At 34.1% G+C, this 27,183-nt stretch overlaps 1 protein-coding gene and 1 pseudogene across 1 annotated transcript in view; both read right to left on the bottom strand.

Annotated features, from left to right (window-relative positions):
- Positions 1 to 27,183, bottom strand: part of LOC100329038 (kielin145) — a 69,272-nt gene that overhangs the window by 20,416 nt on the left and 21,673 nt on the right. Inside the window, exons 12-21 of the mRNA XM_085506274.1 lie at positions 24,241 to 24,337; positions 23,292 to 23,374; positions 22,958 to 23,060; positions 21,035 to 21,120; positions 20,729 to 20,831; positions 10,418 to 10,506; positions 10,030 to 10,132; positions 9,497 to 9,537; positions 6,073 to 6,174; positions 340 to 391 (exon numbers count right to left, since the gene is read on the bottom strand). Of these exons, the coding sequence (XP_085362400.1) occupies positions 340 to 391; positions 6,073 to 6,174; positions 9,497 to 9,537; positions 10,030 to 10,132; positions 10,418 to 10,506; positions 20,729 to 20,831; positions 21,035 to 21,120; positions 22,958 to 23,060; positions 23,292 to 23,374; positions 24,241 to 24,337 (859 nt within the window). The remainder of the gene's footprint in view (positions 1 to 339; positions 392 to 6,072; positions 6,175 to 9,496; positions 9,538 to 10,029; positions 10,133 to 10,417; positions 10,507 to 20,728; positions 20,832 to 21,034; positions 21,121 to 22,957; positions 23,061 to 23,291; positions 23,375 to 24,240; positions 24,338 to 27,183) is intronic.
- Positions 4,645 to 5,797, bottom strand: LOC144358016 (uncharacterized; annotated as a pseudogene).

Here is a 27,183-nt window from a genome sequence, read left to right as displayed (position 1 = left end):
ACACACACTACTTACTAGACACACACTACTTACTAGACACACACTACTTACTAGACACACACTACTTACTAGACACACACTACTTACTAGACACACACTACTTACTAGACACACACTACTTACTAGACACACACTACTTACTAGACACACACTACTTACTAGACACACAATACTTACTAGACACACAATACTTACTAGACACACAATACTTACTAGACACACATTACTTACTAGACACACAATACTTACTAGACACACAATACTTACTAGACACACAATACTTACTAGACACACAATACTTACTAGACACACAATACTTACTAGACACACAATACTTACTAGACACACAACTTGGACAACAAACACCAGGAGTAATGGCTGGAGTTTCATCCTACAATTAAACAAGAGTGACCACATCACATTTATTAGATTTAATTATATTTGAACTTTTTGTAATTTGTAATATTTTTTATTGTAATTTTTTAAAAACTAAAAAAAAAACAAGCAGCCTGTCGGCTGAGATAGCTCCGCTGTTAGCAATGCACATTTCAATTAAAGTACAGAAGATATCATTAGAAAATGAACAATATTTATAGTATCAAAGCAATTGGACTTGCTGTTTTCAACAAGAATTCAAAAATATCGCTTTTCACCAAAAATAATCATCAAAATTAAGTAATTGAAGATATCACCACGAAATGAACAAATCTGAAAGAGGTCCACATGTAGTACCTACATGTATATATGTAATATAAAAGCAATCAGACTTGCGGTTTTCAACAAGAAGTCCAAAATATCACTTTTTATCAAAAATTACTGACAAAAATATTCACCAAAATGAGAGAATTAAAGATATCATTACAAAATGAACAAATCTGAGACAGGTCCACTTGTAGTACCTATATATGTAATATCAAAGCAATTGGACTTGTGGTTTTCAACAAGAAGTTGAAAATATCACTTTTTAACAAAAATGACAAAAATATTCACCAAAATTAGAAAGTTAAAGATATCATTACAAAATGAACAAATCTGAGAGAGGTCCACATGTAGTACCTATGTATGTAATATCAAAGCAATTGGACTTGTGGTTTTCAACAAGAAGTTGAAAATATCACTTTTTAACAAAAATATTTACCAAAATTAGAGAATTAAAGATATCATTACAAAATGAACAAATCTGAGACAGGTCCACATGTAGTACCTATATATGTAATATCAAAGCAATTGGACTTGCGGTTTTCAACAAGAAGTCGTAAATATCACTTTTTACCAAAAATTACAAAAATATTCACCAAAATTAGAGAATTGAAGATATCATCATGAAATGAACAAGAGAGGTCTACCCAAGGTACATATACACCAAGTATCAAAGCATTCAGGCTTGTAGTTCTCAAGAAGAAGTCGAAAAAGTAAAACATTGACACGGACGACGGACAATCACTCATATGATAAGCTCCGCTCGACAATGTCAACAGCGGAGCTAAAAACAAGCCAAGCATTGCATAGTTCCTGATAGCTATCACATTTAAGATATATTGTTTTGTTTATCGAAATATAGTTTGAACATAAACATGTCAGAGATATGGATCCAGAAGCTGATGCTTGCTTTATGATGATTTTTTAACATTAAAATGACATTCAGTCATCTTTGTATCTGATCGTCAAAAGAGTACTTATTCATATTGAGAGATATTGCTCTGGAACAGCAAAATGCCCACCGCTTGGCCAATTTTAAATCAGATCCTCAAATCATTACATCTGTATATCTATGACATGATGTATAATAAATATATGAAATCCGAATATAATAAGTCAAAGCATGTAAGATATATGGCTCTAGAATTGCATTCATGAAAACAAAATGGTTCCAGTTAGCCATTTTGAATCCGATCTGCAAAACAAAGCGATGTGCATAGAAGTCCTAAAATGTTCAATGTGTGTACCAAGTTGAAATGAAAACCGTCAACAAATGACTAGAATCCAGTTGGGGAATGCCAGAAATGCTTGATTTTGCTAATTTTTACACTCAAAAATGGCTACCATTTGGCCACTTTAAATCAGATCATCAAACAAATTGATGTGCATATGTATAATATTATGTATGTGTGAAATTTGAATGTAATTGGTTCAGGCATGTCTAAGATAAAGGACTCACGCACGCACACACATACACAGAGGTACACACTTGACACACATTTCCATTATGATAAATGACAGCGCCTGATATCAAATGATCATTATGATACAAAGATTGCAACTAATATCAAATGATCATTATGGTACAATGATAGCACCTGACATCAAATGATCATTATAGTACAGTGACTGCACTGATATCAAATGATCATTAGGGTACAATGATTGCAACTGATATCAAATGATTATTGTGGTACAATGACAGCACCTGGTATCAAATGATCATTATGGTACAATGACTGCACTAATATCAAATGTTCATTAGGGTACAATGATTGCAACTAATATCAAATGATCATTGTGGTACAATGATAGCACCTGATATCAAATGTCCATTATGGTACCATGACGCACTGATATCAAATGATCATTATGACACCATGACTGCAATGATATCAAATGTCCATTATGGTACCATGACTGCACTGATATCAAATGATCATTATGACACCATGACTGTAATGATATCAAATGATCATTATGATACAATGACAGCAAATGATATCAAATGATCATTATGATACAATGACAGCAAATGATATCAAATGATCATTATGATACAATGACAGCAATGATATCAAATGTCTATTATGGTACCATGACTGCAATGATATCAAATGTCCATTATGGTACCATGACTGCAATGATATCAAATGTCCATTATGGTACCATGACTGCAATGATATCAAATGTCCATTATGGTACCATGACTGCAATGATATCAAATGATCATTATGATACAATGACAGCAATGATACCAAATGTAAATCATGGTACTATGACTGCAATGATATCAAATGTCCATTATGGTACCATGACTGCAATGACATCAAATGATCATTATGATACAATGACAGCAATTATACCAAATGATCAATATGATACAATGACAGCAAATGATATCAAATGATCATTACGATACAATGACAGCTATGATATCAAATGTCCATTATGGTACCATGACTGCAATGATATCAAATGATCATTATGATACAATGACAGCAATGATATCAAATGTCCATTATGGTACCATGACTGCAATGATATCAAATGATCATTATGATACAATGACAGCAATGATATCAAATGATCATTATGATACAATGACTGCAATGATATCAAATGTCAATTATGGTACCATGACTGCAATGATATCAAATGATCATTATGATACAATGACTGCAAGTGATATCAAAAGATCATTATGATACAATGACAGCAATGATATCAAATGTCCATTATGGTACCATGACTGTAATGATATAAAATGATCATTATGGTACCATGACATCAAATGCTCATTATGATACAATGATATCAAATGATCATTATGATACAATGACAGCAATGATATCAAATGTCCATTATGGTACCATGACTGCAATGATATCAAATGTCCATTATGGTACCATGACTGCAATGATATAAAATGATCATTATGACACAATGACAGCAATGATATCAAATGATCATTATGATACAATGACAGCAATGATATCAAATGTCCATTATGGTACCATGACTGCAATGATATCAAATGATCATTATGATACAATGACAGCAATGATATCAAATGATCATTATGATACAATGACAGCAATGATATCAAATGATCATTATGATACAATGACAGCAACGATATCAAATGTCCATTATGGTACCATGACTGCACTGATATCAAATGATCATTATGATACAATGACAGCAAATGATATCAAATGATCATTATGATACAATGACAGCAAATGATATCAAATGATCATTATGATACAATGACAGCAAATGATATCAAATGATCATTATGATACAATGACAGCAATGATATCAAATGACCATTATTGTACCATGACTGCAATGATATCAAATGTCCATCATGGTACCATGACTGCAATGATATAAAATGATCATTATGATACAATGACAGCTATGATATAAAATGATCATTATGACACAATGACAGCAATGATATCAAATGTCCATTATGGTACCATGACTGCAATGATATCAAATGTCCATTATGGTACCATGACTGCAATGATATCAAGTGTCCATTATGGTACCATGACTGTAATGATATCAAATGATCATTATGATACAATGACATCAATGATATCAAATGATCATTATGATACAATGACATCAATGATATCAAATGATCATTATGATACAATGACAGCAAATGATATCAAATGATCATTATGATACAATGACAGCAATGATATCAAATGATCATTATGATACAATGACATCAATGATATCAAATGATCATTATGATACAATGACAGCTACTGATATCACAATACAGAATATTATAATAACATTTATTTAAATCTACACTTTTTAAATCAAACTAAATATTGAACAATTTTTTTCTAAAATACAGCAACTAAAACTGTCTAGACTTTCGACACAACAAACACATTTCTTTCATTTTTATAAATATTTCTAAATTTTACTTTTCAAACTGGAACAAGAGTTTGCTAATAACATTTTATCATCACACACTGTATTCAATGTCATTAAAATATAATAATATGTTTTGTCACATTTTCGATTTTTGTGTTTACTGTTACTGGTATACTTGAATGACTTGCTGACCTGAATTTTCTTTTCTTGTTGGTTTGCTTTCTCTGCTCCTACTTTAGGATCGTTATATGGACATCTCAATCAGGGGTGGTCTTCTATCAACTTTCGCAACTTATAACATGCGCTGCATATATGTTTGTATTTGCACGAGTGTCCATCACCGCATTTCCCTTCCTGAAGTAGAGGTGCCTGACTTTAACTTATTCAATTTTGCTGACTTTGTCTCACTTGCACGTGGATATAAATAAAGTTCCTTCAAGTCATGACCATCACTTTCCCATGTACATCGTCCGTATTCAATGTCCTGCAGAAACGTGTCGTGGTATTTTATAACTGCGTCCCACGGGTAGACTGACGCAAATCTCATTAGCATATTGAGGTGCTGAAGATGTAAATTCTTCTCAGTTTCACTCAATGATTAAGACATCAGAATTGCCGTAAAACCCTCCACGAATTCGCTGATTGTCATAGAGTCAAAACTAATCTCTTTGCCAGCACCGAATGGGCAGGGTTGGGCTGTCATATGCGGCCATGATACGGTAAAAGTTGCATTGTCCTTTCTAGTCTGAAAGCGTTGTGACTTACCAAATTTTGCGTTAGTTCCGCCAGACAGATTCATGAAACTAGGGATGTACTGGTGTTGGGCTTCCTGCATATCGTGTTGTAGTTGGACATCAGCGGTAGCCATCTGTTGTAATTGAGGAATATTGTAACTTTGATTCGATGCCACCATTTTAGCGTGCGAATTTGTTTCAAATTCTCCAAGGATTTCACTCTGTTGTTGATTCCTGGGCTGATTCCCGTGCCCGTCACCATACATTTCGTTACGTAGTTGCTGGACTTCATGTTTTAGAGTCTTGAACTCGAACAGTATCTTGGATGTCAAATTTGCGCCCACGTCGGGGCTCACCCTACTTCTGGTAGCGCTTCCTTCATTGACGCTTACGGTGGGTTTTTTTCTGGGTCTTCCACGAGATTTTGCTCCGGTTTTCTTTGCTGCCACACTCAACATGACGGTTGTCAATGTTCTAGCGTAGAATAGGTTTTGCGAATAACTAACAAGACTGACTTTATCAGATTTTGGTAAAGTGTACAGTCCAATAAATTATATTGATGATGAATTTTAGTTCTGCTACGAATAGTATGACTGAACTGATTTGACAGATTTGCACCCGGGACCAATAAACAAAGTGACTGATAATTAGTCCATTTGAGGGCGCTATCACACTATCCTCAAATGTACACCATTAAAATTTAATAATATGTTGATAACATTAGAATACTCACAGCAAAGCATGAAATAGGAGGACATCTTGTCGTAACACATCTTACTTCACCAGCTTTACATTCACAGTTTGTACATTCATCTTTAATCCATCTTTCTTTTGGCTGAAGTATAAAGTCTATATTTGTATTTTGCTCAGTTAACATTTCAAGACACAAAAATACGTCTTGTATTTGTAACAACTTTGAACAAAATCAGTCAAGGCATGTCATAGTGTATAAATATCATAAAATAGTCAGATGGAAATCTGAGTATGATCTGAATGCTCTGTGAAATCACTTTGTTTTATATTGTATTTCCACTTAAAGTTCATCTCCAACAAAAGCACAATATAAACCCACCAGTGAATGAGGTATGTGCGAGGCTCAAAATCGGTACTATGCGCAACCGGAATGCGGCGGGGCATTTCCCAAAATAAGCATTGTGCGCCCAATAGTTGTGCCATCATTCTGCGTGCCTCATTTTGTGCCATCGAGAAAATTTCATACTGTGCCCCATTCTGGGTTAAAAAAGAAATTATGGCAATGACTTTCAAGTCTGTTTAGCAACACCATCGAAATATGTGAAATACTGTTATAACATTTGTAGGCGCATAGAAAAATACGAAAGTATTGGAAACAAGCCATGCATGGCACAGTCCCCGTTAGTTATTGAATTTAAGATATATAGTTTCGTTTATAGTAATAAGCTGGAACATAAACATGTCAGGAATATGATTATGATTATGAACATTTAAATGATTGACATTTGTATTTGATCGTCAAACGAGTATTGAGAGATATTGTTCTGGAACAGCATTAATTAAAACAAAATCAGCCATTTTGAATACATGTATAATGAATATATAAAATTTGAACATAATCAGTCACAGCAAGTCAGAGATATGGCACTAGAACCACATTCATTAAAACAAAATAGCCGTAGTCGGCCATTTTGAATCTTATCTGAAAAAACAAAATGATGTGCATCAAGGTCCTATAATGTCCAAAATATATACCAAGTTTGAACAAAATCCATCTGTAAACAGCCGAGAAATGCTTGATTTTGATGATTTTTTAGCACAAAAATGGCCACTATTCGGCCTTTTTTGATAAGATCGTCAAACCAATATATCTGTATATCTATGACATGATGTATAATGAATATTTAAAATTTGAACATAATCAGTCACAGCAAGTCAGAGATATGGCTCTAGAACCACATTTATTAAAACAAAATGGCCGCCAGTCGGCCATTTTGAATCTTATCTGAAAACAAAATAATGTGCATCAAGGTCTTATAATGTCCAACATATATACCAAGTTTGAACAAAATCCATCTGTAAACAGCTGAGAAATGCTTGATTTTGATGATTTTTAGAACAAAAATGGCCGCCATTCGGCCATCTTGAATCAGATCGTGAAACAAATTGACGTGCATATGTATATTATCATGTATGATGTATTTGTGAAGTTTGACTGTGATTGGTTCAGGCATTCCTAAGATACAGGTACAGATACGGACGCACAGACGCACAGAGTCAAAACATAAGTCCCCGTTTTCAGACTGTGTCCGAACGGGGACCAACAAACGAATCATTCTGCGCTCTTCATTCACATACAAACTATTTTTGTTTTCAAGGACGCAATATAGGTCAATTATTATGAAGTTTAAACATTGTTTAAATTTGTTATCTTTTATTTTTACAGTCCTTTTTATCAAAATTGCCCACTATTTGGGCTGTCAATCTGTGCCATTGAAAAGCAATGCAATGTTGTTTTATATGACGCTTGCGAGTATTTGCAATTTACTATTGTACAAAAACAGATGTGCTCATGGCTTCACACACACAATCTGTAATTAGCACGGCTTCATACCTCTTACTATTTTGATAATATTATCTCACAATATTTCTTGATTTATGAAATGTACTCTAAATTTTCAAATGTGGAAGTCAAAATAACATCGAATGTCATGTAAGTTGGTTAAAAATAAACAACTCAAGTTTAATTTGTGCGTAAAAGTTTCAAAGACAATGCTATGTTTATTCACCACCACTGGTAATGTTGATATTTGCATCTCTTTTGTTTGAATGATTGCAATTTGAATAATAAACAGGAAAGGTTAAGACAAAGTGTATATACATGTAGGACATTTTCCGTACTGGCTATTCGGAAAACGCCAACTTATTATTATTATTCTTTATGATGACTTTATGATGATTTTCAACATTAGCGTTTGTTAGTTGAGCAAATCAGTGTTCAAAAGTTATTGTTCCGAAATTTTCGAACAGTCTGAAAATCCACAGGACCGGAAATGACTTCGTCGACTTGCTTTGGGTCAGCATATTATGTTTTGCCCGTTTTCGAGAAAATAAAACATCTGTTGTTCAAATTGTCATAATTTTTACTTGTACCATACTATTTAAAAGAACATTGAAGTGTTTTAGTTTCACAAATATCTTAAAAAAAAAGACGTTTTTCCAAAAATTTCAAACTGTCTGGAAATGACGTGAGACCGCAAATGGTTGAATTCATGCTTACTGTGTGGTGCAATAATGGCCTTCGGCACCTTTTTTTCTCAAAATTATTGTCTTTCTCGTTTTTATGATTCAACCACTCAAATCATATACCAGAAATATAATTTCTGTTTTTGTTCTAATAATTCAGGCACTCTCAAAGAAAATGTTTGTTTTCATGGCTTTATGACCTTAGAATTTGCTGTTGATAGCCCGTAATTGGGTGTGTAAGCATGTATGATGTGTTATCGAGCGCTATTTCTCTCGCAATGAGTGTTTACAAACACTTAGTAGTTAGTCTTCACCCCTGTTTGTTTCTCAGATTATTCATTTGCATATCAATATGTCTAACTCAATGTCACGCTACCCCTTTGGAAACGAGAAATTTTGGCATTTTCATCTGCAGATTTTGTCTAATTATAGCTAGCCGATTACTTTAATTTATTTGTTTCCAATAGCTTTGTACATTTCGATATCCTTACAAATGTTATATAACTTTACAGTATTTCACACGAAAACCTCCCAATTGCGTTGATAGGCAGGCTTGAAAATCTAGGAGTCTAGGATTTTTCATTTTTAAAAAGCTTGAATACAGAATGGGGTACAGTATGAATTTTCTCGATGGCACAGAATGATGGGCGTAGAATACGAAGCAGAGTAACGGTGCACAATGCTTATTTTGGAAAATGCGCCAGCGCAGAGTACCTATTTTGATCTCCATACATACCTCAGTGAACCCCCGAAAATGTCCAGTTGTTAAATGGTCAGTAAAAGGAAGACAAATTCATAGATGTATGTATACAGTCATTACTGTGTCTTTTGTATAGCCCAGGCATGTCAGAGAAATGATGTTAGCCACATGGACAAACAACCAAAACATGTAAGTGTTCGTTTTGGAACTCCATCCAATATAGACAAGTCATACCTACCTGATATGTGATACCACCAAATTGACATGGAATATTTATGTCTGAAATAGAAATGACAGTGTTTGTTATTACCTTACATGGCTTTAAGGATAGAAGGAAGAAGGGATAGGTTAGTAAATGATTGAATGGGTGGGTTGGTTTATGAATGGTAAGATGGATGGGTTTGGGAAGGATTGTTTATCGGCTAAATATTATTGGAGTTATTACGCCCACAAGAAAAGTTTACAATGATAACAATTATGATGAAGATGATTGACGACAGACATTTCACCACTACTATGATATTTCTTTTCACTTCAGTACAGGCAAACCAACAATCAGAACGATAACAAAAAGGTCCTATACCCTGCTGGATTGTACCTGTGATGGTATATTCTTGGTAATTAAATAATGGGTGTCATTGTATACAGTAACTTAGCCACAAACCTAAGACAATTTTCTGGGAGAACACTGGTTATTGTATTGGATGTGCAGATGGCTTTGTGTAGTGGATGGATGGATGGATGGAGATATAGAAAAAAATTCTAACATACCTCTACAATATGGACAACACTTTCCCAGAGGAAGATACACTTCAAATCCTTGTTGACAATTGAGTCTATCACACACTTCAATTTTACACTCAATAACACCAGCCTGTAATGTAAAATGTACAATATAGCACAACTACTAAGATTTACACTTATAGTGTGAATCAAAATAACAAATATTGTCATGTTCTAGTCTAGGTTGCATGCATATTTATTTCTAAATAAATTTCCAGAAATAAAGTAATCCTCTCACCAGAATTTTTTTCTAATTCTGTCAGGAAGTTAATTAAAATTATTGAAAGAATCAGATAAGTGAACAAAATATAGAATATGAAAATCTACCCTGACCCCTGACCTATGACCTCATAATATATGCATATGATATACTCACAGAACATGTACATGTTATACATTCATTTGATGGATCTTTCCAGGATTCACCATCACTATAACTTCTATCTTCAGCATCAACATAACAACCTATCAAATATTAAATGCTGTATATTAGCGCCCCCCCCAAAAAAGAGTTTTGCTCATTTGGAAAATTATAACATAGCATAACTATTACAACTTTGCCTATTGAGAATCTAGATACAATCTTGGAATACATCTTGATAAACAAGTCATTGAAAATGACACAGTCCCCGTTAAGTTCTCTTTGTGCTCGTCATATTAAAGCGGAGGGGTTGTTGCGAGCGTGTCCTTGAAACTTGAGTTCCAAGTGGCGTATACAACAGATTGTTTATTTACATCAAAACACGTGTTTCGTGTCATAGTAATATGGCCAAAATAAAAACAGCCGTTATTCAGCCATCTTTGATCTGATTATGAAACACACTGATATGTATGATGTATGTGCCAAATACGAATGAAAATGGTACATAAATTGTGGAAATATAGTAGTAAGGCCAAAAAGTCAGATGGCTATCAATCGGCCATCCTTGACCAGATTTTGAAACAAAATGTCATGGATATGCATCCTAACATGTATAAAGTACATGTATGTGCCAAATTTGAATGAAAACTGACAGAGCACGTCCAAGATACCGCATAAAAAAACAAAAAAAAGATGCCTGCCAGTCGACCATCTTTGATCCATCATGGACATGTATCCTAACATGTATAATCTATGTACCAAGTTTGAATGACAACTGACAAAGCATGTCCAAAATACAACATTTTCAAAAAACAAGATGGCTGCCAGTCGGCCATTTTGAATCGAATCGCTAAACCACTGCATGTGCATATGTCCCACATAAGGTACTAGGCACATGCAAAGAATGAACGGAATCGGTCCACAGGATTCTGAAATATGACGTTGGATAGACTGACACAGGGACAGACGGACACACGGACGGACGGTCGGACGGACAGACTCAGGAACTCATGGACGGTCGGGGACATGTATCCTAACATGTATGATTTATGTAGTAAATTTGAATGAAAACTGACAAAGCATGTCCAAAATACGACATTTTCAAAAAACAAGATGGCTGCCAGTCAGCCATCTTTGATCCAATTGTGAAATAAATCATCACGGACATGTATCCTAACATGTATAATCTATGTACCAAGTTTGAATGAAAACTGACAAAGCATGTCCAAAATACAACATTTTCAAAAAATCAAAGAAAGCTTAGAAAGAACTCCCATGTGCTGAGAGTATTGGAGACACATTAAAAATAATTCAAAATTACTGAAAACTAATTATGCAAATCAGAAAATTTATATGAACAGATTTGTGTAAAACTAATGAGGTCTGCGCAATGTAACAGAAAATCAATGTTTCCAGGTTTAATTGAAATGTGATTAGAACCAAAAAATTATGAATTATTATGCTTATTTGGGAATTAATATGAACAGATTTTTACCCCAAACTAATTAGGTTTGTACATTGTCCTAGAGCATCTTTGTACTAAGTTTCATTGAAATGGAATAATTAGTACTTTAAATATCAGTGTGAAAGCTTAAAATTGGTTAATTATGCAAATTAGGTAATTAATATGTACAGATTTTAACCCACAATTATTCAGGTCTGTCTATTGTCCTACAGCATCCATGTACATTCATTGATATGTGATGTATAGTACCCGAGATATCAGTGTGAAAGTTGGTTAATTATGCAAATTAGGTGATTAATATGCACAAATATTTACTGGAAACTAATTGGGTCTGCATAATTCTAGATTCATTGAAATGTGATGATCAGTACTTTAGATATCAGTAGAAAAGCTGAAAATTAATTATGCAAATTAGGTAATTAATATGCACAATTATTTACCCTAAAACTAATCAGGTCTCTGCATAGTCCTAAAGGATCTATGTACCAAGTTTCATTGAAATGCGATGATTAGTACTTGAGATACCCGTGGAAAAGCTGAAAATTAACTAATTATGCAAATTAGGTGATTAATATGCACAAATATTTATCGAAAACAATCAATCTCTGCATAGTCCTTGAGTATGTAAGTACCAAGTTTCATTGAAATGTAATGCTAACTACTTATATCAAATGCTGAAAATTAATTAATTATGCAAATTAGGTAATTAATATGTACTGATATTACCATAAAAACTATCAGGTCTGTGCAGTGTCGTATGACATCTATGTACCAAGTTTCATTGAAATGTGATGATTAGTACTTGAGATATCAGTGGAAAAACCGAAAATTGACTAATCATTATGCAAATTAGGTAATTAGTATCCACGGATTATTACCAAAAACTAATCAAAACCTAGCATTAGTTCAGAGCATCTATGTACCAAGTTTCATCAAAATCCAATGAGTGGTTGTTTAGATATCAGTGGAACAGTTATGGAACCACTAAAAAATAGCTAATTATCATGCAAATTAGGTAATTAATATGCACGGATTTTTACCAAAAATTAATCAAATCTGCGCATATGTTCAGAGCATCTATGTACCAAGTTTCATCAAAATCCAATGAGTGGTTCTTTAGATATCAGTGGAACAGTCATAGAACAGCTAAAAATTAGCTAATTACCATGCAAATTAGGTAATTAACGAGCATGGATTTTTACCAAAACCTAATCAAATCTGCGCATTGGCCCAGAGCATCTATGCACCAAGTTTCATCAAAAACCGATGTATGGTTCTTGAGATAGCAGTGGAACAGTCGGACACACATACACACACACACACACACATACACACATACAGACACACTAACTGCAAAGACTCCCATTTTGTGCTTCGCACATGGGAGTCAAAAATAACAAAATCAAAGTAAAATAATAAAATAAAAAGGCATTAATAACAAAAGTTATAAAAAATTAAATTAAAATAAGTTTATAGCCAAAATAATTAAAGCCCGTACACTACATCAGATTTTAATCAGTCATCGATGACCATATATGACGAAAACCGTGTGAAATGGAAAAACTATGACACCTCGTGGCATCACGATAACTTATTCAAGATGGTGGCAAACACGGGGATTTCGCTGTAGTTTTCCGTGGTTTTCGTCTTGAAATCGACCAATTTCGGACCATCGCCCTTAAAATAATTGATGAAATAGTTTCGGGACCCATCGACAGTAGAAAGGTAGAAACTTAAAGTGCCTGTGCAATGCCCACCCACACGCTTCCCATTTTAGATCTGTGCCCCACTGAAATGAGCAATTATTGATTTTTTTGCTGAAAATGATTACTTGTATCCAAGTAAATTTGAGATATTTCCCGTGCTGTAGCCACGCCCACCTATCCTGAAACGGTCGACTGTTTCCGGATTTCCGACTCTCGCCGAAAGTGCACCACCAAATGCAATCAAAGAAAGCTTAGAAAGAACTCCCATGTGCTGAGAGTATGGAGACACATTAAATATAATTTGAAATTACTTAGCTGAAAACTAATTATGCAAATCAGAAAATTAACATGAACAGATTTGATTGTAATACTAATGAGGTCTGCGCAATGTAACAAAAACTATGTACCAAATTTAATTGTAATGTGATTAGAACCAAAAAATTATGAATTATTATGCTAATTAGGGAAATAATATGAACAGATTTTTACCCCAAACTAATTAGGTTTGTACATTGTCCTAGAGCATCTTTGTACTAAGTTTCATTAAAATGGAAATTAGTACTTTAGATATCAGTGTGAAAGCTTAAAAATTGGTTAATTTCGCAAATTGGGTAATTAATATGTACAGATTTTAACCCACAATTATCCAGGTCTGTCTATTGTCCTACAGCATCCATGTATAAACATTCATTGATATGTGATGATTAGTACCTGAGATATCAGTGTGAAAGTCGGAAATTGGTTAATTATGCAAATTAGGTAATTAATATGCACAAATATTCACCAAAAACTAATTGGGTCTCTGCATAATTCTAGATTCATTGAAATGTGATGATTAGTACTTTAGATATCAGTAGAAAAGCTGAAAATTAATTATGCAAATTAGGTAATTAATATGCACAATTATTTACCCTGAAACTAATCAGGTCTCTGCATAGTCCTAAAGGATCTATGTACCAAGTTTCATTGAAATGTAATGATTAGTACTTGAGATACCCGTGGAAAAGCTGAAAATTAACTAATTATGCAAATTAGGTGATTAATATGCACAAATATTTATCCGAAACAATCAATCTCTGCATAGTCCTTGAGTATGTAAGTACCAAGTTTCATTGAAATGTAATGCTCACTACTTATATCAAAAGCTGAAAATTAATTAAATATGCAAATTAGGTAATTATATGTACTGATATTACCATAAAAATTATCAGGTCTGTGCAGTGTCATATGACATCTATGTACCAAGTTTTATTGAAATGTGATGATTAGTACTTGAGATATCAGTGGAAAAACCGAAAATTGACTAATCATTATGCAAATTAGGTAATTAGTATCCACGGATTATTACCAAAAACTAATCAAAACCTAGCATTAGTTCAGAGCATCTATGTACCAAGTTTCATCAAAATCCAATGAGTGGTTGTTTAGATATCAGTGGAACAGTCATGGAACCACTAAAAAATAGCTAATTATCATGCAAATTAGTTAATTAATATGCACGGATTTTTACCAAAAACTAATCAAATCTGTGCATATGTTCAGAGCATCTATGTACCAAGTTTCATCAAAATCCAATAAGTGGTTCTTTAGATATCAGTGGAACAGTCATAGAACAGCTAAAAATTAGCTAATTATCATGCAAATTAGGTAATTAACGAGCATGGATTTTTACCAAAACCTAATCAAATCTGCGCATATGTTCAGAGCATCTATGTACCAAGTTTCATCAAAATCCAATGAGTGGTTCTTTAGATATCAGTGGAACAGTCATAGAGCAGCTAAAAATTAGCTAATTATCATGCAAATTAGGTAATTAACGAGCATGGATTTTTACCAAAACCAAATCAAAACCTAGCATTAGTTCAGAGCATCTATGTACCAAGTTTCATCAAAATCCAATGAGTGGTTGTTTAGATATCAGTGGAACAGTCATGGAACCACTAAAAAATAGATAATTATCATGCAAATTAGGTAATTAATATGCACGAATTTGTACCAAAACCTAATCAAATCTGCGCATTGGCCCAGAGCATCTATGCACCAAGTTTCATCAAAAACCGATGTATGGTTCTTGAGATAGCAGTGGAACAGTCGGACACACATACACACACATACACACACACACACATACAGACACACTAACTGCAAAGACTCCCATTTTGTGCTTTGCACATGGGAGTCAACAAGATGGCTGCCAGTCAGCCATTTTGAATCGAATCGCTAAACCACTGCATGTGCATATGTCCAACATAAGGTACTAGGCACATGCAAAGAATGAACGGAATCGGTCCACAGGATTCTGAAATATGACGTTGGATAGACTGACGCACAGACAGACGGACACACGGACGGTCGGACGGACAGACTCAGGAACTCACGGGCGGTCGGGGACATGTATCCTAACATGTATGATCTATGTACTAAATTTGAATGAAAACTGACAAAGCATGTCCAAAATACGTCATTTTCAAAAAACAAGATGGCTGCCAGTCGGCCATCTTTGATCCAATTGTGAAATAAATCATCATGGACATGTATCCTAACATGTATAATCTATGTACCAAGTTTGAATGAAAACTGACAAAGCATGTCCAAAATACAACATTTTCAAAAAACAAGATGGCTGCCAGTTGGCCATTTTGAATCGAATCGCTAAACCACTGCATGTGCATATGTCCCACATAAGGTACTAGGCACATGCAAAGAATGAACGGAATCGGTCCAAGGGACTCTGAGATATGACTCCGGACGGACGCACGGACACACGGACGGACAGAGACCAAATTATAAGTCCCCGTTTTCGGACTTCGTCCGAACGGGGACTAAAAAGGAAAAGACAACTGGGTAACAGACATAAAAAAAATTTTAGAAAATTTAAATATGGGAAATATTTGGGAAAACCATAAATCTCTTGATGACAAACAAATCACTGAAACAGTAACGCGCAAACTAGAACAATCCTTTAAAATCATAGCACAGAAACATTACACGATGACAATAAAGGTAAAAACCACAAAAACAAGTTACGAACCTATAGGAAAATTAAAACAGAATTTGCATATGAAAAATATCTCACCACAATCAAAAATCCAAATCATAGAGCTGCTATGACAAAACTCAGAATAAGTGCTCATACCCTTCAAATCGAAAGGGGCAGATATAATAACATTTTAGCGGAGGACCGAATTTGCCCAGTTTGTGACAAACAGGAAATTGAAAACGAAAAACATTTTCTTCTCAATTGTAATTTATACAAGAAGGAACGAGAAATCATGATCAACAATATTAAATACAATAAAAGCAACTTACAAATATACTAAAAAGTAAAAATGACAAAACAATCATTGAACTAGGAAAATTCATCCACACTTGTTTCAAATTACGACAAGAAAAAATCTTAAAATGCCAGATGCCTCAACCAACCACCAAATAATTTAATTTTATTTTTTTTACTTTCAATTGTCTATGAATGTCTTGTGTTTTTTTTGTTTGTTTGTTTGCTATCTTTTTGTATTACTTTATTGTATTTTCAACTAAGATCCCACTCCAGGATACGGTTTCAATAAAGATTATTATTATTACAGTGACCCCTCACTAAGCTGTGCCTCAGTAAGTTGCGATTTCAGCTAAGTCGCGGGTCGTTGGATGGCTCCAAAAAATTCTATTGTGTTTTGAAGTAAAATATGTTTCATTGTGTATTTAAGTCGTCTTTAAAGAGACAACTTAACACCTACTATCCATCAATTACTGAGATACAAAGAGTGCCAGTGGTCTGACTGAAGGTGTTGACAGAGGTGTCAAGTCGTGACTTTACTTTTTGAATTCTGCCTTTGATATAGCTATCTATAACTCGCTACAATGAGTTGGATTCATCATTCTGATCTCTAGTTCTCAACTGAGCTGCATGTCTGTGAAAGGGAAAGCTATCCAGTCTGTCTGTACCTGAAAAACTTGACATGATCTAGCAGTATTCCTATTTGTGGGTGGGTAAAAAATGTAGAAAAGCCGAGAATATTTGTTTTCAAAGCTGACCAAGAGGCAAACTAAACAGAAAATGTGCAAAATTTACATATGGTTTCTTCAAGAATGATCTGCCGGAACTCCACTCTCTGGTGCCATCTTCCAGGGCAAAACATGCATGCTTGCCAAGCAAAGCAGAGGTGAAATTAAATTTATCACAGAACTAGTCTCATGTATAGATTTATTATTAAAAAAACAAGTCATTGTTAATGACACAGTCCATGTCCAAAATTTTGTGATCTGACATATCAATTTGATGCTGATGAAGTCATTGAGATTAAATTGAAACCATTAATAGGAGATGGATTTGTAAACAAGCAGCCTGTCGGCTGAGATAACTCCGCTGTTAGCAATGCACATTTCAATTAAAGAACAGAAGATATCATCAGAAAATGAACAATATGTATAGTATCAATGCAATGGGACTGGCTGTTTTCAACAAGAATTCAAAAATATCACCTTTCACCATAAATGACAAAAATAATCATCAAAATTAGATAATTAAAGATATCATTACAAAATGAAAAAATCTGAGAGAGGTCCACATGTAGTACCTATATATGTAATATCAAAGCAATTACCAAAAATGACAAAAATATTCACCAAAATTAGAGAATTGAAGATATCATCATGAAATGAACAAACCTAAGAGAGGTCTACCCAAGGTACATATACACCAAGTATCAAAGCATTCAGGCTTGTAGTTTTCAAGAAGAAGTCGAAAAAGTAAAACATTGACACGGACGACAACGAACAATCACTCATAATAATTATATAACCAAAGAATTCACTATTAATAGAGGAGTAAAACAGGGATGTATAATTAGCCCAACTCTTTTCAACATTTTTATTAACGATTTAAAGGATAGTTTGGATAATGCTAATACTGAACCACCACTCCTGAATAATAACACTGTTAACTCTATTTTATATGCAGATGATTTAGCCCTCATTTCCACTACCCAGGCTGGTCTACAGACATCATTAAATACACTAAATGAGTATTGCAATAAGTGGAAATTGAGTGTGAACCTTTCAAAAACTCAAGTTGTTATCTTTGGTTCATCAACATTGAGAAAAAAATACCAATTCAATTTTGGAAATGATAACATTCAAATAACAAACAGTTATACATATCTAGGAATCACAATAAAACCAAATGGGAGTTTTGCTGATGCCATGTCAAATTTAGCAGGTAAAGCTGGAAAATCAATTTACATCATGAACAAAGTACTTTTAGGAAATCTAGACATAAAACTAAAAATGAAACTATTTAACATTTACATAAAACCAATTTTTCTTTATGGCTCAGAATTATGGGCCTAGACTTGCAGGACATTAAGGACAATGCTAAATGGGACAAAACATTAATTGAAAAAATCAATATTAAATTCTGCAAACAAATCTTACAAGTAAATAACAAATCCTGTAACTTAGCATCAAGAGCAGAGGTGGGTAATTATCCACTACTACTCAGTGCAAAAGTTCAAGCTATTAATTACTGGTTGCATATAAAGGAACTCCCAGATGATAATCTTACAAAACAGGCATACCTAGAACAAACACAACACAATACTATACAATACAAATGGCTAAATGCAATACATACAACATTGAAAGACAATTCACTAAACTTCATAAAAGAAAAAACATTCACTATCAAACAAAAAAAAAACAAATTAATCAAATTTTAAAAACTTCCCTTGAAAATAAATATACCAGTTTCTGGAAAGAAATGATTTCCAAAGAAAATAGCAAACTGAGAACATATGCTAAATTTAAAACAGAATACATCTTTGAGCCTTATTTGAATGAACTTGACACTCATAAAAGGAAAATGTTGACAAAATTTAGAATTAGTAACCATAACTTGGCAATAGAGGAAGGCAGATATTCATTTCCTAAGAAACCTATAAATAAAAGAATATGCAATAACGTGACACAAATTCAATTGAAGATGAAGAACATTTTCTATTGAATTGCCCAAAATTTAACACACACAGGGAAAATTTCATCCAAAAAATTATGACACTAATTTCATCAAACAATAAAAATATACAGTTCACATATATACTCTCAAGCAAAGCTCCTGACATAATTATAGAACTTGCCAATTATATTTACACAACAAAAAGATTTATTTAACATTTAAATACTAGTTAAGTCCTTTTGTATTGTTTTTTGTACAATTCTTACATATATCTTGTTATTATTTTAAAACTCTTTTTTGCTGTACTAATTATCCTATGTAAATCATTTTACATGGAGGCAATAAAGTTATTATTATTATTATTATGATAAGCTCCGCTTGACAAAGTCGACAGCGGAGCTAAAAATTATGATTTAGTGCTTTTACACGAGAATTGGACATTGGGCAGTCATATTGAATCAAATTACAAAAATAATGTTCATGTTGATGTATCTATTGGTATACTGTCTTTGTACAAAATTTAAACAGAAATTTTCATTGCATTCATGGGAAAGTAGGCATGGGTATCATGAAAAACAAAATGGCTACCAGTCAGCCATATTAGTTTGAATCACAGAAAAAATATGACATGCAACTATAACCCAATATGTATAATCATCATATCAACTGTGATCAAAATTGGCCTAGTCATCTCTGAGAAACAGCTCCGGACATGTAAAAAATGACTATTTAACGCTTTTACAGGAAATTTGGGCGTCGGCCAGCCATATTGAATCGAATCACAAAAATAATGTTGGTGCAGATGTATCTCTTGGTATACTATCTTTGTACAAAATTTAAACAGAAACGTTCATTGTATTCAAGATAAAGTAGCATGGGTACCATGAAAAACAAGATGGCCGCCAGTCGGCCATATTTGTTCGAATCACAAAAAAAAAAAATGACATGCATCTACAACCCAATATGTATGATCATCATACCAACTTTGATCCAAATCGGCCCAGTCATCTCTGAGAAACTGCTGCGGACACGTTTAGGTATCAGAAATAGCAAATTTTACATCCAAAATGGCCGCCAGTCCGAACGGGGACTAATTATAGCAACATGGTAATACACATACATTGATTGTAACCTGTAGGTAGAGCCAAGTGTACCACATATTAAACATAGCAATCTACAAACATAGACAACATCAAAAAACTTACGATCACATCTTGCACAACAATCATCTGGTCTTGTGAACTGTTCTTGTGGTGGACAATTCAATGTAGGACATGTCATTCTCAAACACTCCCAAGTTGAAGCATCCTTGAATAAGAAAGGTGAACACTATGTCAAACAAAGTGACTTAGTAGACATAGCTGGTGACTCAGTGGTGGTTTTATCTGATGGCTTACTGGTACTGTTATCTGGTAACTTAGTGATGGTGTTAACAGGTGATTTGTGGTTGTGTTATCTGGTGTTGAGTGTTGGTATTAGCAAGTGACAATAATTTTATTTTTTCTACTCACTTTGCATTCACAAACATAGCAGGGATCTTGGAAAGGTTTCATTTTTATCCCAATATTGTCTTCAGTACAGTTTGAACCAACAGGAACTGAAGTAAACATAAGTGTCAAACATTAAATAATTGTTACATAACCATCATGTCTATTACTTCAAATGAAAACTATGTAATATTCTTGTAGGGTTTTTCATGAGTGTTATGAGGTTCAGGATAATACAAGGCATTACTTTTTAGATTTTCTTTCTGTTGAACTGTAATTAAAACTTCATGTTAATAAGACAGTGCATATTTATTGTTTCTTCTTATAAGATCTTATAAAAGTTTTATAATATAGCAATTAACATTTATGGATGAGAAATTAAGAAAAAAATGGGAACTAAAACTTATAACAAATATAGAATATAAAGTTGGCAAATTTCTTATAAGTGATAGAACGAAGTACAACATTTGTAAGCTTGTCTGGATGTCTTTATTTGAAATATACTAATACTGAAAATAATTTTACATCTTTTCTTACAAGGATCAAACAAAAGAGAAATGAAAACTATGTTGAATAATTTGCTTAGAAATTACTAATTAAAAATGAAAAAGAGAATACAAAAAAGGTTGAAACAAATAATGAGGCATAACTCAAAGTACAATTACAGGCATAATAAGATAGTTACTCACAAAATGCAGCTAACTACTTTTGGCACTACTGAGATAAGACAATGATAAACTCATATCAATACAATATTAGACAAGCAGCCTGTCGGCTGAGATAGCTCCACTGTTAGCAATGCACATTTCAATTAAAGAACAGAAGATATCATTAGAAAATGAACAATATGTATAGTATCAAAGCAACAGGACTTGCTTTTTTCAACAAGAATTCAAAAATATCACTTTTCACCAAAAATGACAAAACTAATCACCAAAATTAAGTAATTGAAGATATCACCACAAAATTAACAAATCTGAAAGAGGTCCACATGTAGTACCTATATATGTAATATACAAGCAATCAGACTTGCGCTTTTCAACAAGATGTCGAAAATATCACTTTTTACCAAAAATTACAAAAATATTCACTAAAATTATAGGGAATTGAAGATATCAACACGAAATGAACAAATCTGAGAGAGGTCTACATGTAGTACCTATATATGTAATATCAAAGCAATTGGACTTGCTCTTTTTAACAAGAAGTCGAAAATATCACTTTTTACCAAAAATGACAAAAATATTCACCAAAATTAGAGAATTAAAGATATCATTACAAAATGAACAAATCTGAGAGAGGTCCACATGTAGTACCTATATATGTAATATCAAAGCAATTGAGACTTTGAAGTTGAAAATATCACTTTTTACCAAAAATGTCAAAAATATTCACGAAAATTAGGTACATACAATGTATACACCAAGTATCAAAGCATTCAGGCTTGTAGTTTTCAAGAAGAAGTCGAAAAAATAAAACATTGACACGGACGAGGGACGTCGACGGACAATCACTCATATGATAAGCTCCGCTCGACAAAGTCGACAGCGAAGCTAAAAAATCAGTTAAAGATATTTGGAGCTATATGAACATTGAGTTATGCCATATTTTTGAGATATAAAGCGATTTTTTTGCAATTTAAATTCAAAATAGCATATGATGTAATATTTCTCTTATAGGAACCAATGTCCTTTAAAATCACTACAAATTCTCACCCATGAAGATTAGTATTTGCCTTAAAATGATTATTTTAGGATCAATTTCAAATAAATTGTTCAAAAATAATTTGGAAATAGTCTTTAAAGTTACAGCCATTAATATTTATAAGAAACCAATTCGTGAAAGAAATTTTAATCATATATTGAGTCTGCAACTAATAACAACAATTTGAGTTTATTTCCAGTCCTGATTAATATTCACTTTTTATAGAATTGAAAAGTGACTTACTTAATTTACACTGAGCACAACATTCCCCATCAGCTGCAGGCTGCATCTCTGGACAGTTAGAGAAACTTGGACATGTTTGTCGAAAACATTTCAAATTACTATTCTGAAAGAGTTAAAAAAAAAACAAGTCTATGTCACTGAAATAGTTGAGGATACAAAATTTGTCTGTGTCAGTGAAAGTCAGTGAAATGATAAGATGCATAAAACTAACACCAAAATAATTATCAGCTGTTTTTTTGAATGGAATTACAAAACAAAATAGCATGTGCACTAGCTAGTCTATTCAGTAAGTTTAATTTTGTCAAAACCCCAAACAATAATGGCATAAACTTACCTCACAATTGCATGACTCACATGGATCACCGCTTGGTGAAAATGTTTCTCCATCACTATACACAATACCATTATGTATACATCCTAAATAGAAAATCATTGTCAAAGTAAATTAGACAGCTTCGATGAATGACATGACTCAAGATAATGGAGGTAAAATGATTCAATGAGATGGAAATAACATGACTCAAGATAATGGAGGTGAAATGATTCAATGAGATGGAAATGACATGACTCAAGATAATTGAGGTGAAATGATTCAATGAGATGGAAATGACATGACTCAAGATAATGGAGGTGAAATGATTCAATGAGATGGAAATGACAAGACTCAAGATAATGGAGGTGAAATGATTCAATGAGATGGAAATGACATGACTCAAGATAATGGAGGTGAAATGATTCAATGAGATGGAAATGACAAGACTCAAGATATTGGAGGTGAAATGATTCAATGAGATGGAAATGACAAGACTCAAGATAATGGAGGTGAAATGATTCAATGAGATGGAAATAACATGACTCAAGATAATGGAGGTGAAATGATTCAATGAGATGGAAATGGCATGACTCAAGATAATGGAGGTGAAATGATTCAATGAGATGGAAATGACAAGACTCAAGATAATGGAGGTGAAATGATTCAATGAGATGGAAATGACATGACTCAAGATAATGGAGGTGAAATGATTCAATGAGATGGAAATGATATGATTCAAGATAATTGAGGTGAAATGATTCAATGAGATGGAAATGATACGATTCAAGATAATTGAGGTGAAATGATTCAATGAGATGGAAATGATATGATTCAAGATAATGGAGGTGAAATGATTCAATGAGATATAGATGAACAAAATCATTTTGAAAGAAGGTTTGAAAGAAATAGCGAATAATTTTAGGTGCGGTAGGAGATGAAATGACTAGCTAATCATTAACATAGTACTTACCCTGGCATTGTGGACAACATTGACCAGGAATATTCATGATTTGTGCACAGCTATCTGGTACAACACACATAATCTCAACACACATTGTAATACCACCCTGACAATAAGAAATAATTGAAATGGGATTAAAACATTCCGTATGACAGTTTTAATCTTTATCCATAATATTGACATACCTTTATAACTATGGTATGAATATGGCTATGTGACATTGAATAATATTAAATGCTATGGTACAGTACGGTATGGTATGACACAGTATGGTACTGCATGGTGTGGTATAATGGAAAAGACAGTAAAATATCTCGGCAATAAGCACTCTATGTTCACACAGTTAAGTATAAGCATGTTATTACTAATAATTGTCATAATATTAGATTACAGCTTGTTACGGGATGTACGTATTTATTACATTCTCAAGATGGCTGACACAACATCCGGGTCACCGGGTTACTAAGAACTAGGGTCATAGGTCAAACGGACTATATAGCAATATAGTCAATATCGTAACATCTCTCTTCACATAGTTTTTTTGAACAATAAAACTAAACTCGATAAACTATTCAAAACGAGCATAAATCGATAGCACCATGACACTAGTGTAAATAATGTTCAACGATTCAACGGTTCATACTCAACTGTTCAACGTTCAATAAAATGTTCTTAACAGTCCATCCTCTCGACGGTTAGTTCAAGACAAAGTCTTAATAGCGTGATGGCATTCTAACAGCTCGCGTACTTGAGCGTATTGGTGATGTTCGTATCCGTAGATCTGTTGTCATCGGTAACTTCACTATTGGTGATGGTGTTTTGTTGGGTTGCGGTGTTAGGTTGCGATGCATTTAATCCAGTTGGAAATTCAAATGTTATTATGCCTGTATCTGTATTATGCTCTATTTCTCGTGATTTCACTTCCTTCGTTGGCCTTAGGAATTTTCTGTTTCTTCGATATGTGTTTCCATTGATGTCGACGTTGTAAGAGCGGAGAGCAACTTGTCGTGTAACAGTTCCGTGACGCCATTTTCTTTCTCTGTCAGTAGGTAGCGCTTTCATTCGAATTGGCTGACCTATTTGTAATTCGGGAAGTGTTTTTGGCATGTTGATCATAGTAGAATTTAGATTTACGACGACGCTGCTTGATGTCATCTGTAACTCCGTCAACTACTTTTGGATGTAGTAGTCTATTTGCAGTAGGTAGTAGCGTGCGAGTGCGACGTGACATGAGACGTTGTACCGGACTGCGGTGCGTTCCTTCAGTCGGCGTGTTTCTCCAATCAAGGATTGCTTTCCAGGGGTCTTCATTGTTTTTTTGTGATTTCTTTATGATTCTCTTTGCTATTTTAACTGCTGCTTCTATCTTACCATTAGATTGACTATGATATGGTGATGAGGTAATTACATTGAATTCTCAGTCATGTGCAAATCTCTTGAACTCAACACAATCAAATTGTGGACCGTTGTCTGACATAACAGAATCGGGAATCCCATGATGACTGAATTGTATTTTACAACAGTTTATGATCGTTGTTGCTGTTGTGTCAATTACCTGATCCACCTCCCAGTAGTCTGAGTAATAGTCTACCATTATCAGGTAATCTTTACCGCGGCACTTGCATAGATCTATGGCAATTTTGCTCCACGGTCTATCCGGAATTTCGTGGGTCATGAGTGGTTCTTTCTGCTGATTCTGTTGATATTCATTGCAAGTACTGCATTGATTTACAGTGTCCTATATTTCTTCACTCATGTGTGGCCAGAATAGAACGTCACGTGCTTTACGAAGACATGCTTCAGCTCCTAGGTGACTGGAATGTACGCGTGCTAGCATTTCAGGACGCATTACTTTGGGTATTATGACTCGTGGACCTTTGAATAAGACGCCATTTTGAACATTGAGTTCATCACGATATTTCCAGTATTCGCGAGTGATGATTGGTGTTTCTTCTTTGATATCTGGCCATCCTGCAAGTATTGTTGTCTTAAGTACTTGCAGGGCTTCATCTTGATGTGTATGTTGTTGTATCTGATGTAATCGTTGGTCAGATACATTGAGGTATTCTGCTGCGTTAATGTTCTCTATTTCTGTATTGAAGTTTGTTTCTCGTTTGATGTTGAACATTGCGTACTGCGGTGTATCGCATTCTACTTTTCTCTGTGGTAGAGAAGCTCGGGAGAGGAAATCAGCGATGTACATTTCTATGCTTTTCTTGTTACGTACATCCAGATTGTATTTCTGTAGACGGAGTAACATTCGTTGTAGTCGTTTTGGAGCGGAGAGAAGCGGTTTCTTGAATATGATTTCAAGTGGTTTACGATCAGAGTCGACGCTGGTGGTGTTACGAGTATATACTGATCGAATCTTTCACAGGCGAATACGATTGCGAGACACTCTCTCAATTTGAGCATATCGTTGCTCAGTTGGAGATAGCGATCGAGAGGCGAATGCGACTGGTTGTTCGTTCTGTAAGAGTACTGCACCCAGTCCGACTTCACTTGCGTCACATTGAATGGTTGCTTCTTCCTTCACATCATAATATCTCAGTACTGGATGGTTTGTTGCTAATTTCTGTACTTCTTCTATGGCTTTATCATGGTGGGGTTGCCATGCCCAAATAGCATCGGTATCTGTTAGTCACCGAAGGGGTTCACACGTGTCTGATAAGTGTGGCAAGAATTTCGCTAGGTAATTTACAAATCCAATAAATCGCTGTACACCTTGTACATCCTTGGGTTTGGGCATTTCTATGATTGCACGTATCTTTTCTGGATCAGGACGCAAACCCTCTGATGTCAGTAAATGGCCCATATATCGCACTGATTTGAGACGCAGCTTCAATTTGTTCTTATTGAGTTTGAGGTTTACATCTCTGGCACGGTTCAGCAACCCAATGAGATTTTGATCGTGATCAATGGCTGCTTCTTCTTCTGTGTCACCACAGCCGT

Source organism: Saccoglossus kowalevskii, chromosome 12 (assembly GCF_978046115.1).
Source record: "Saccoglossus kowalevskii chromosome 12, keSacKowa6.1, whole genome shotgun sequence".
In the NCBI taxonomy this organism is placed as follows: domain Eukaryota; kingdom Metazoa; phylum Hemichordata; class Enteropneusta; family Harrimaniidae; genus Saccoglossus; species Saccoglossus kowalevskii.
The sequence above is the reverse complement of the archived record's forward strand: the minus strand, read 5'-3'. Positions and strand labels throughout refer to the sequence as shown.